This window comes from Mustela putorius, unplaced genomic scaffold (assembly GCF_011764305.1).
Source record: "Mustela putorius furo isolate JIRA1106 unplaced genomic scaffold, ASM1176430v1.1 tig00000056_pilon_pilon_pilon, whole genome shotgun sequence".
Taxonomy (NCBI): Eukaryota; Metazoa; Chordata; class Mammalia; order Carnivora; family Mustelidae; genus Mustela; species Mustela putorius.
The window spans coordinates 682,046-695,011 of record NW_025421263.1 but is presented as its reverse complement, the minus strand read 5'-3'; the positions used below and the strand labels follow the sequence as shown (position 1 = coordinate 695,011).

The window sequence follows — 12,966 nt, the reverse complement described above, 5'->3', positions numbered from 1 at the left end:
TCGACATTCTTTTATGCATTTCCCAGATGGAGAAACAGAGGCTTAGTGTGTTTACCTTCTTTCCCAAGATTACACAGTCAGGACCCCAGGGAGCCAAAAGAGATCTCTTAAGGTCTCAAGCATGGACTTTCCCTGCCTACCCACTAAGTGTGGCAGCAGAACCAGCAGTCCCCCTAGTATTTCTTCCTTACTAATAGAAACCTAATTTTATTTAAGAAGCAATATAGATATTTAAAAATCTTTAATTTCACTGAAGTCCCTTTTGTAGAGTGGCCCTATATAACAGGTTCTGGCCAATGGTAGAGGTCCTGGGGAGGGAATCCCTTCCCAAAAGAAAAGTACACTTGGAGAAAATCCTCACAACTTACAGCCCTCCTGAGAACGAGGCCCAGAGAACTTAGCTTCCACCTCGTGACCACAAGAATAAACTCCACACTAAGGCTGCAGAACTCAAAACAGGTCTGACTCCCTAAACTTCTTGTTGCAGGAGATAAATTTAACCCTATTTCTTCAAACACTCTGAAAGTTTCCTACTATCTATATCTGAAAGCTTTCCCTAACTGATTCACCAAGTAAGAATTTCACTGCCTGAAATATGATAATCCTTTTATCATAGTTCAGAACCATATTTCCCAAATTAGAATTTTTTAAAATCCTGGGAGCCTAAGCTAACCTACTGAGCTCTGCTCATAAGAATAAGCCAGGAAGGATATGTAAAAAATTTTATTATCTATGGGAGGCAAGGAAAAAATGGGGTAGATGGTGACAAAGATCAGAGATTTCTCAAAAATTACCTTTTTACATTTTGATGTTTTTAAACCATAAATATACAGTCTATCCAAACTATGGAAATAAATCAAAGAAGGATATATATTAGCCTTATGCCTTTTCTGTCAAGAAACCAACAAAATATTACCTTTCTTGGGTCTAGGGGGTAATTTGAGGTTCTTTTCTGTAATGATCTTCTTTTCAGCTGCTAATGACTGTAGGAAGATGACAATAATAAAATAATGATGATAATGTAGTAATTTATGTGACAAGGGATAAAACCAAAAATATTTTTTTAAATACTCCAAGCCTTAAACAATACCCTCCTTAAAATATGCCTCTTTTATTGATATTAACCAATAAGTATTCCCAAAGCACATATTCCTCATACATATATGTATTTTTATATTTTATCAGAATCTAAACAAAGAACTAACCATTAAGAGTTTATAATAGTATTCCATTTTGTACATATCTGTAAGCATTTCAAAATCAGCATACATACAAAAACTAACCAGAGTATCTTGTTGGCAACAGATCCTGAGTATACAAGCATTTCATAAATATACTTCTCATCAAGAGTAGGATGCCCAAAGATTTCATTACAAAGAAGTACAAAGGCTGGGTCTGGCATGAAGATGTGATTACTAACCTGCCAAAATTACTAAAGGAATTCAAAACTGTAAGGGAACAACTGGGTGGGTGAGGGGGTTATGTGTCTGTCTTTTCAGCTCAGGTCATGATCCTAAGGTCCTGGGATCCAGTCCCACACTGGGCTCTTTGCTCATCAGGGACCCTGGTTCTCCCTCTACCTGTCGTCACTTCCCCCTGATTGTTTGAGCTCTCTCTCTCTCTCTCTCTCTGGTTTAACAAAAACAAAAACAAGAAGACGGGACCAATTACTGTGTCCTGAAATAAGGAAAGGAATTCCAAAGAAATATAATTACAGTGGCATAAATACTCAGGAATCTAAGTATCCATGGGCATTCAAGACCTTTACTTTACCAGAGTCCCAGAAGTGTCCTGAAATCCTTCTCCACATCTGAGCCATGCTTCAGAGAGGGAAGCAGCTGCTCCCACTGTCCTGAGACCTGTTCTTCGGAACTTTAGTGGACTCCCTCTTGGAAAGGATAAATATTCTGTATCCCAATTTCTTTTTCTCTGTGGAGATGGTTTTTAAAGAAAAACAAAATAAAACAAACAAACAAAAAAAATCAAACCAACTTCATTAAAAATACATTAGTAATTAACACTATGGGAACCCAGGAATGGCAATGGTGAAGGCATAGCTTTTGAATGTCTCTGAATCCCCATGTAAAAAAAAAGTAACAAGAAAGCATACAAACTGCACAGAGAACAAATTCAAAAATACAAAGAGGTAAGGACAAATATATTCAACCCTCCAAAGGTCCTGCATATGATTCTATCTGAAAGCAAAGCTGAGAGAAGTGAAGGAACAAAGGAGGATCTTAGTACATACACATGTGGTGTTCATATGAAGTAGGCAATCTGAGGATGAAATGGTACCTGAAACAGGTCCCAAGGACATCCAAAGGAGTAGGAGCAGTTTAAGACACTTAGCACTTGTCAGCCAGGACTACCTTCTTGGACCAGATGTCACACTGCAGAGAAATTGCTGGCAGTGAAATCTGCTCAGCAGCACAGGGATAGTAAAGATAAAGAAAAGAAAAGGTTCAGATGGAGCGTAGGAAGGGAACTGAACCAGAAGATATTTAAATAAACAAGTGGCAATATTTTTGCAAACTACAAGAAAAGAACAGAAATTATAAAAGCTCTTTTGAATTCTGCCTTCTTCTAAAAATTCACAGATACTATAACATAAAAATAGACAATAGACAGGGATCAAGGTTAAATCCAATACAAATCCAATACAAAGTTATAATTAGAAAAAACAGAATGGAGCAGAATAACATACCAACACACAAAGAAAGCACACTAAAGACATGCTGAGAGAACAGAAAAAGTGTAACCTACTATTTCAATATAAGACAACACATTTAGATTATAAAAAGTCAGAAATGAAGTAACAAAACTTAAGCAGTAGAATAAAGTTAAAAAATCACCTGAGGAAAGAGCCCAAATGTCCACAGATGAATGGAAAAAGAAGATGTGGTATATAAACATATATATACAATGTACATACAATGGAATGAATACACACATACACACACACACACACACACACACACACAATGGAATGTTACTCAGCCATCAAAAAGAATGAAATCTTGCCATTTACAACAACATGGATAGAGCCAGAGTAATTGTTATGCTAAGTGAAATAAGCCACTCAGAGAAAGACAAATACCATATGATTTCACTCATGTGGAATTAAAAAAAAAAAAAAAAAAAAAAGATGAACATAGTGGGAGGAGAAAAAGAGAGATGCAAACCATAAAACAGACTCTTCACTAAAGAGAACAAACTGAGGGTTTCTAGAGAGGAGGTAGGTGGGGGGAAGGGTTAAATGGGTGATGGAGATTAAGGACACTTGTGATGAACACTCGGTATTGTACATAAGTGACAAATCACTAAATTCTACTCCTGAAAATATTACACTGAATGTTAACTAGCTGGAATTTAAATAAAACTTGAAACAAAAAATAAAATATTCTATCAACATGAAAAAAAAATCAGCTCAGGAAAAAAAGACTAAACTAGAAGGAATCCAAGAGCACATAGTTATCACAGATAATATCTTAAGAAAGTAATAAGGAGGAAAATTTAAAGTGCATTTTAAAGTATTCAAGAGAAACAGAGTGATCAATCAAGTCTCTCTTGTGATCCAACATACAGATAGTAGCAATTCCTGAAGAAGAAGAAAACCAAGATAATGGGACAGAAAAAATATCAAAAACTTCAATTCCAGAGAAACTTTCCTGAAATCTTAAAAAAAAAGAAAAAAAAAGAAAGAAAGAAAGAAAAAGAAAAAAGGAAACTACATATTGAAGCATACCACATACCTGGTAATATCAGCCCAGAAGCAAACAAAACCAAGATATATCCTAGAAAACAGGCTTTTAAACAAACACTTTGAACATCTAGGAAAAGGAATAAATGATTTACAAGTGAATAAAAATTACCTTATCATAGAATGTTGATAGCAACTTTACATGAGAAAAAAACAGAAGAGTGTGTTAAGATACTCAAGGGAAGAAAATGAGTGAAGTTTTATCTAGCAACAGTGCTAACACTGATTTATTTCCCTAAATGTTTTTGTGTGAGTTTTCCTTTTTTTATTTTTATTTTTTTACAAATGTCTACAACAGAATGTACTCATTTTATAAGATTTTAAATTTGCATTTTATTTAAGGAAAATCTTTTAAATTTGCAACACAAATCAAATTAAGGTTAACTACTATGAGTTGATCATCTAATAACACAAAAAAACCCTAATCAATACCATTGTGGTTAAAAAAAAAAAAAGAATTAAGATTACAACATACCATTAAAATTTCTGTACCGAGGAAGAGGGAACAAATTCATAAAAACAAATTCAGCCATAACATTGATGGCATTTTAATATGTAAGACCCCTATGGATATTCCTCTTTATGTAGAAACTCGTCTGGTGGGGCAGAATTACAAAAGGAAGAAGCATCTATCCTCAAGATAGAGGGTATTTACCCTCCACTAGTGGCAGTTTCCCCTGGCAGCTCTGAAGAAACTCGCTTCATTAACTAGAACAGAAAATAAAGAGGAAGATAACATTTGGTCTCTTGAGCCATTTTGTTTGTCCTTAACTCCAGAATACTTTTGAATGCATTAAATCAGCCCACGTCAGGTATGTAAAGAAATGGGTGACATGGGGGATGGAATAGGGAAGTACAAGATGATTGACCCTGAAATATCTTGAACCAGAGAGTAAGAAAGCACTCAAAGAATGAGAACATGTCATAAGGACACATGAGCATAGGTGAATGGCCTCTCACTGGCCAACTGTGGAACATTCCTGCATCAAATAAATAATGACAGTAAAGGATTATAACCTATTGAATAAAAAAAAGAAATATGGGTCTACACTGATATAAACAGTGGATTGGAAAACCATTAATGAAAGCTGAACCTATTAGGTGACAGTTTAATGATACAGGGGATATTTACATGCCCATTAAGCATCGTCCCACAAATTACTTACTAATTTCAAAGGGAGAAACAGTAACTTTAAAGTTGGGAAACCTGCAGATACCACCTTAATCAAGTAATCAGCATCAAGTGCCTCTTGATAGGAGGCTCTGAGAAGAACACAAGATTCCCGTGGTATTCCTACCAGAAAGGCATAACCTAAATCTAAACTGGGGAAAATATCAGACAAGACCAAAATAACTGGACTGTACACCTCAACAATGACAAGGTCAAGAAATACAAAGAAAGTCTAAAGAACTAATTCAGATTAACAGAAGATTAAAGAGGCATGGAAAGGAAAGGAAATGTACGATCCTGGATGGGATCTTGGACCAGAGAAAAAATGTCATTATTAGGTAACTGATAAAATCTGAATATGAACTGTTGACTAGATAATAATATTGTATCAGTTTTTAATTTTCTATTTTTGTAATTATACTATGCTTATGTAAGAGAATATCCTCAGTCTACAAAATAAATATTTAGGGGTAGAGGTATAGAAAAAAATTGATACACACATGCATAGAGAGAGAAAGAGGAAGTGGGGGGGGATGAGGAAAAGACAGAGAGAGAGGCAAAAAATAATAAACTAGTGAAATGGAGTTAAGGGTTGTATTAGTTCCCTAGGGTTGCTGTAACAAATGACCACAAACTCAGTGCCTTAAAACAACAAAATTATAAACAAACAAACAAAAAAACCACAAAATTATTCTCATAATTCTGGAGCCAAGAAGCCCAAAATGAAGGTGTTAGAAATGAAGTCTGCAAGGAAGAATCTTTCCTGGCCTTTTCCTCCCAGCAATCCTTGCCTTCCTTGGATTGTGGCTTCATCATTCCCGTCTCTGCCTCTGTCATTTCGTGGCCACCTTGCCTACATATCTCTCTGTGTTATCTCCTCTCCTCACAAGTCATTGGATTTAGGGCCCAACCCTAATGCCATATAGGCATTATTGTTAATTCATCTTAACTAACTACATGTGCCAAGGTCTTATCTCCAAATAAAGCTACATTCTGGAGTTCCAGGTCAACAGGCGTTTACAGAGAACACTATTTAACCTATTCACAGTTCCACCATAAGAAACTTCATTACACTATTATTACAACTTTTCTGTAAGTTTGAAATTCTGTCAAAATAAAAGTTACCCAAAAAAGAGAGAAAAAACGCAAAATACAACTATATAAGCCCAGGATGATTCCAGCAAAAAGAAGAGAAATATAGTCAATTCTCATTTTTGTAGTAGTTATCATTCGATAAAGTCGCCACAATGAATTAGCAAATACTGAACCACTATTCCTAAGGGAAATACAGGGTTGATTCCTGTCAGTATACAACCTTATTTTATGTGTGCTTCTGCTTAAAAGCACCTTATTTAATATTTATAGTTTATTCTTTAACATTGAACTCAGAGCCAACAGCACTGTAACTCATACCTGAACAAAGCTGATCTAACACAAATTTTCTCTATAAGGTGCATCACAGCTGTTCTGCACTTAGGGACAACTAGATAGCACTTCAGTACTACAGTCAGGGGCACCTTTACACAGTGAAATCACACAAAGCACAAAACTGTGAAAAACAGGGCATTAAGTAGACCAAGAAAGGACACACCGGTTTACAGTATAAGAGCTAAAATAAGCAGGCAGAACAGACCCTTGTTCGACATCAGCTGATTACTTAAACGTCAAGTGACTCAAATTTTTTTCTGCTCTACACATGCCCACAAATTACTCTGAAAGCACCACCAGGATTGATTTGGGGATTACAAATAAATTTGGGCAAAGAGGAGAATTTGTAAACACAGAAACTGAATGGTGAAGCTCGACTATACTTTGAGCAGAACTTTAAAAGGAAGCAATTGAAGTGGTTAAAACATAAAAGGTATTTCATTGATCCATTGCATTACCATCCAGCCCCTCAGAGACCACTTTTTCTTATCACTGCTCTGCGCCATTTTTCATTTCTTTAGGTACACCATGATTATGAATTTTATTTATTCATTTTGAAAATTTACTCCCTGAAAAAGGAAATGCATGCTACCATACAACTTTGGGCTGCTGCTCCCCCTGGAAAGTTTCTCAACAGTATTTGTTTGGGGTATCATTTAATAAATTCGGGGAATAAATTAGATGTCTAACTGAATGCCAAGGGGAGTTTTCTTGAGTATCTAAATAAACCCCAATGGCTCAAGCCATATACTTGAAGAATATAAATGTTTTGCACCTAGGAATTTACCTACATTAAGAAGAGATACGGACTCAGGGACCCTCAAGTCTGAGGAACTTGACTGTTCCTCAGATTTAAAGTTTCAATCAAGCTGGTGAGGAAGCACTATGATGCTCAGAGCTCATTCTATCAAATATTTGTCCATTTGTTTCTTCAGAGGTCTTTCCTTCCCTCAGATAATAGAACATTTCTCAGGCCTGTCACTCACTGCTTTGGTTACATTTGACTGGTCCTTTGCTTCTCCAGATTTTTGCTTTGCTTCTTCAGATTCTTTAGGGACTGGAACCCTCTAATCAATATAAATGACAGAAATATGATGTTCTTTTCTTCAGTCAACATTTATTGAGTGCCCAGGGCATGCAGACACTCTGCTAGGCTTCAGGGATACAAGATGAGCAAGAAAGACCCTGCTCTCCAGTGGCTCAGGCTGTGGTGAGAGAAACTCTCCCATAAATCTGATAACATGAAAGCCTGAGCCCAAGTTTAGATTCTGGTTAGCATGGACTTCCACCTTACTTTTCAGCCTTCCCCTCCACTCCCCCATGTTCTCCTTCACATTCAACAGACCCTGCACATTTCTACCACCATAACTGTATAAACGGCACTCTTTGCTGGAAATCACCTCTCCACTCCCTTCAGTATCTCCTACTCTGCTACAGATCAATGCTCTTCTATTCCCTGAAATATCCCCCCAATACCTCCATACATACCTCTTTGTGTGAAACCATCATGTCTCCAGTATATTCTATTCCTTCTGTTAGAACAATAGCAGAAGGAGACATATCCCTAATCATCTCATCACCTCAGTGCACAATGCTCCCCCCACAGAGGTGCTCATTAAAATGATTACTGAATGAATATGTAAATTACTTATCATACTAATCATCATTGGTTCACAGATGCTAATGATATCTAAAGTAAATCAGACAGTAGGCATAAGTTTAAGGGGAAATTCAGTATACTACATTTCAACTTTATCCATCAAATGTAACACAGCTCCCTTTACATGTATATATCTCTGTCCAGTGTTTACTCAGCCACAGAGAAGGCACTTACAATGGCAGTTTCATTGGCCTTCTCACCCAGCCATCTTTTTTTTTTTTTTTTAATTTTATAGTGACAAAACACACCCCCATTACCACAGTTTTAGGCATCCCACCTGGCCACAGTCAGTCACAAGACATCAGCCTCGGGCCACAGTGACTGACTGATTCATGGATGCCACAGGACACAAGCTGAATCAGTCAGAGGGCCTCTCCAGGACTTTTTCTAATTGAAGCTACTGGAAAGATTCTCTTCTTCGCAACTTGGTCAAGGATGTGACCCCAAAGCAGTCAGCAGCCTTGTCCTATACCATATGAAGAAACCTGAGAAAGTGAGCAGAGGTACAAGCTGTGCTCCAGGTTATAGGCTAGATTATTTGAGCAACCCAGGTGCCCAGCTGCTGTGAGCTGCAAGTCTACCCATCACTCTTTTGTAACTTTGTCCAGTTTAAGCTAGACTTCAACTCACTAGCTAATGAGTTGAACTATAGCACTCAGTTTATGTTTCTCGCAAACTGAAGTGATTCACTGAGCATTCTGAAGGTATACAGCTAAAAAAGTTTTCCCCCTTCAATGACCATAGGTTCTAAGAATATGCATTAGAGTGGAGGAAAAAGGAGGCTGAGACTGGGCTGACAGACTCAAAAACAAATTAATGAGGGAATGTTTCCTGGTGAAAGCTGGTTTTGACTCACATGAAGGAAAAAATGTACTTTGGTGATAGCTATCAACAGGTCCTAGATTTTCCACGGTAGTCCTAGTTCCAAATATCCTGATTTATTACCCTCCCAGAGCACAGAAACATCAAGGCAATTTCACAAGCAGCACATAAGTCTTTATAGACCACAGGTTTAGGCTGTGCTGTCAGAATGCTGTCAATGCGCTGTGCTACTTGTTGGTCACATTAACACTGGGTCAGATTATTTATCTTCTCAAGACACAGTTTCTGCATCTGTAAAATGGAGATAACATATTAACCTCAAGACTATTATGAAGACAATTGCTACTAATAACAATCGTAGGTCATAATAGTACGAGTACAATTACAGAAGGTAGAATAGGTAATTAATATTCACAAGTTAAAATGGGAATGTGCTTTTTATAAGGATCCTTTTTATAAGGATGCTTTATTTTCACATGCTGTGATTCACAAAAACACTGCTTTAATCCAATTACTTACTTCAATATCTCAAACCATAAAAGAAAAAGAAGCTTCCTGATTAGAACTCTGTGGTCTCTCAAAGTTTAAGATAAAGGAATTAAATGAAAAACTCAGTGGAATAGGCCAGTCTATTTCTACAGTCAACATCACTATTCCATAAGCTACAGCCCTGCGACTAATACACTTGCCTTATTTTTCTCCTAGGCTGGTCAGGCAATTGCAGGTCTTCAATACCAATTAAGAAAGCCCCACTCTCCTGATATGAAGATATAAGTGAATAAGAAAAGTATTAGAACAAGATGAGGGAAAAAAAGTCTATAAGTAAAATGAATGTTCACAAGGCACAGTGAAATTTTTGAAAACTGACTGTAAGGTTCATAATAACTTTATCCATACATTGTTTCCTGCCAGCCTGTCTTTTCAATATCTTCAGTCTGACCAGATGGGCCCCTCAAAACCTCACTCAAGGATTACTTTCTTCAGGAATCTTCAGGAACCTTATAGCCCTCAGTGATCCTCCTTGAAATTATTCCTTTGGGAATTAGTTACATACTACTTCCTATCGAACTTTTATTGTCAACACTCAAAATGTTATTTTCATGTGTTATGTTGGGTTAATATCTTCTATCTACCTAAAACCAGGACTTCATTTATAATTTATGTTCTATATGTGACGAGTTCTAAAAGAACTAGCTTCTACAACGAGCTGGTTTATCCATTATTTGCAGAATATATACTTGCAATGCATGCTAAATAAGTCTAGAGGTTACCTCAATCATTGCTCCATTTAAGGATGTCCATGTCTGTACTAAAACCTTGATTATCTTTTCCATTCTTAGACGACTTTCAGGAAAGAACCCATAACCATTCCAATGGTTTTAAAATGTTCAGTCAAAAAAGCCTTGAATCAGGTACCAGTTTAAATTCATTTCTTATTTTGTCATCAGAGAAAATAAAGCAAAGACCTAGTTGCCGTATTTTGTATAGCCTTCATATATTTTCAAATTAAAGATTACTATGGCCTAAATTGTAAATGCCAGAAATATGCCACTTATGCTTGGACTCACGGTAAAATAATTACCTGCTTTTGGTATTTTAAAACACCCAAACTAATTAAACAACCCAGACTAATTTACCATTGGTATTCTAAAAAACTTTGAATCTAGAACTCTAACATCTGGCAATCTGGCACTCTTGTTTTCATTTGCCTGATGTGGAACTTCTTAATGTTAACAATATTGGAAATACGGTGATGTGTTTTATTTTCAACATTTGAAAAGAAATGCAATGCAGACTTATTTTCCATTCACACTGTATACCAGATCAGAACACCATTTGTCTGAAACTTTTTTTTTTTTCTGAAATGAAAAATTCCTATGCTAGAAACACCAATTTCCCATGCCAGGCTGCCTACATCATCCTCTCCCTTCCCAATCCCTTACACACTTGATATGACTCTTTATCCAAGGATTTTTTTTAAAGATTTTGTTTATTTATTTGAGGCAGGGAGGGGCATAGCGAGAAGGAGAAGGAGAAGCAAACTCTCCTGCTGAGCAGGGAGCCTGACGTGGGGTTCAATCCCAGGACAGGATTATGAACAGAGTCAAAGGCAGATGTTTAATGGACTAACCCACCCAGGCACCCTTAATCCAAGGGTTTAAAAGACAAAAATAATGACAACTGCTAATGTATGACAGTCTGGGTCCAGTTTTATTTTATTAACCATTCCCCAATCAAAAGCAGGATTCCCTGCCTCCTCACTGTTAGCAAGTTGAGGCACAGCAACCTATACACTTAGACTTTGATAGGCTTGAGCTTATACAAAGATAGGATATCATCAAAATCCCTGGAAAGGCTCTCAATTCAAGTCTCTGTTCCTCATTCCCTCAAAGTCCACTAGCAGAATCTCTGCCATATGGTTTATACTAACCTTTTTACTTTTTAAAACAGGAAGTCTGAATAAAATAAAACAGACTTTAACTTAAGAACAATCACTTAAAAAGGTGCTAGCCAGTCTCTCAACTAAGTCTCTTACCTAATTTAAAGTACCTCACACATAATTCTGTAATCACACACTACTAAAGGAAAAGCTCCAATGAAGACAGGCACAATTATTTAGTTAGCCTGAATGTTTATATCCCCCCAATAATTTATATGTTGAAACCTAACCCCTACTGTGGTAATGTTTGAAGATAAGGACTTTGGGAGGTGATTTAGTGATGAGAATGGAGGCCTCATGAATGGGATTAATACGCTTAATAAACAGGACCCAGAGAGATCCCTTCTTCTGTTTATTCCACTATGTGTGGCTGCCTATGAACTCGGAAACAGGCCTTCACCAGACACAATGTGCCATTGCCTTCATCCTGAACTTCCCAGGCTCCAGAACTGAAATAAATGTGTTGTTTATAGACACTCAGCCTATGGTATTTTTTACAGGCAGCCTTAATAGACTAAGACAATTTAGTAGGTACCAGACACTAATAGCAAATGTCATATGTATTACCTCATAAAGATTCTAGATGATAAAGTAGACTGAAATGAATAGTACCAATCCTTTGCTATAGATAAAACTAAGTGTTGAAGAGATTATCTAAAATCATACATCTATAAATGACAAAGCCAGGATAAAAATCTAGGCTAGTCTTGGGGTGCCTGGGTAGCTCAGTTGGTTAAGCAACTGCCTTCAGCTCAGGTCACGATCCCAGAGTCCCAGGATAGAGTTCCGCATCGAGCTCCCAGCTCCATGGGGAGTCTGCTTCTCCCTCTGACCTTCTCGCCTCTCAGGCTCTTTCTCACTGTCTCTCTCTCAAATAAATCTTAAAAAAAAAAAAAAAAAAATCTAGGCTAGTCTAAGCCGAAGGACCATAGTCTTAATAGGGCCACATCTTTCTGCAAATGAGAAAAAGATCCTCCTACTCAAGTCACTATACTTCCAACTACTAGAAAACTATCATAATATATTTTGTTAGGAAAGATATTATTTATTACCATCTGCTGGAAGAATAACATAATAAATTACACATTTTTCAGGACGTAATTATGAATGGGGTCGATAAGGGCACTGCAGGTCTCAACCTGCACAACTAAATACAGCTGTTCTGGTGGTTAAAAGCAAATGGAATTTCAAATATTTTTATTATTATTGAAAACTAAATTCAACAAACTGGAATTTATAATAGTTTAAGCACAGAAGACACAGAGATCATGAACCCTGTCCTCAAGAAATATAAGTATGATCAATGGATATGTTGAGTATAAGGCAGTATCAAGGATAGAAAGATTAATTCTAAAAATCCTTTAACTTCTCTCATTCAAGCCTTAAGCGTTAGGACAGGAATCAAATATTTCAAAATGGGGACACTGAATGTCCATTAGTGAGACACATTTGTGAATTGAAAAAGAGGATTTCTGTTTGTTAAAATGTGGGCTCTCAAAGTGTGAAAAGAAAGACAACCACGAGTAACAGACTTCTTAGGAAACAACTGAGAAGGCAAATGTATAATAAAGAATTTGACCTTACTCAAAATGAGGTCTGGCCTTTGTTGTTCGCTTCTGGGAAATAATCCCTAAAACCCTGAAATATCATGGCTGATAGGGTATCTTTCTTTGCCTGATGACCTC

The 12,966-nt window shown here is 36.8% G+C and overlaps 1 protein-coding gene across 4 annotated transcripts in view; it reads right to left on the bottom strand.

Moving 5' to 3' along the window:
• Positions 1–12,966, bottom strand: part of SPIDR (scaffold protein involved in DNA repair) — a 603,350-nt gene that overhangs the window by 519,966 nt on the left and 70,418 nt on the right. For all 4 annotated transcript variants that reach the window (XM_045081470.1, XM_045081547.1, XM_045081503.1 and 1 more), the window contains exons 2-3: positions 1,774–1,929; positions 917–983 (exon numbers count right to left, since the gene is read on the bottom strand). In XM_045081470.1, the coding sequence (XP_044937405.1) occupies positions 917–983; positions 1,774–1,929 (223 nt within the window). The remainder of the gene's footprint in view (positions 1–916; positions 984–1,773; positions 1,930–12,966) is intronic.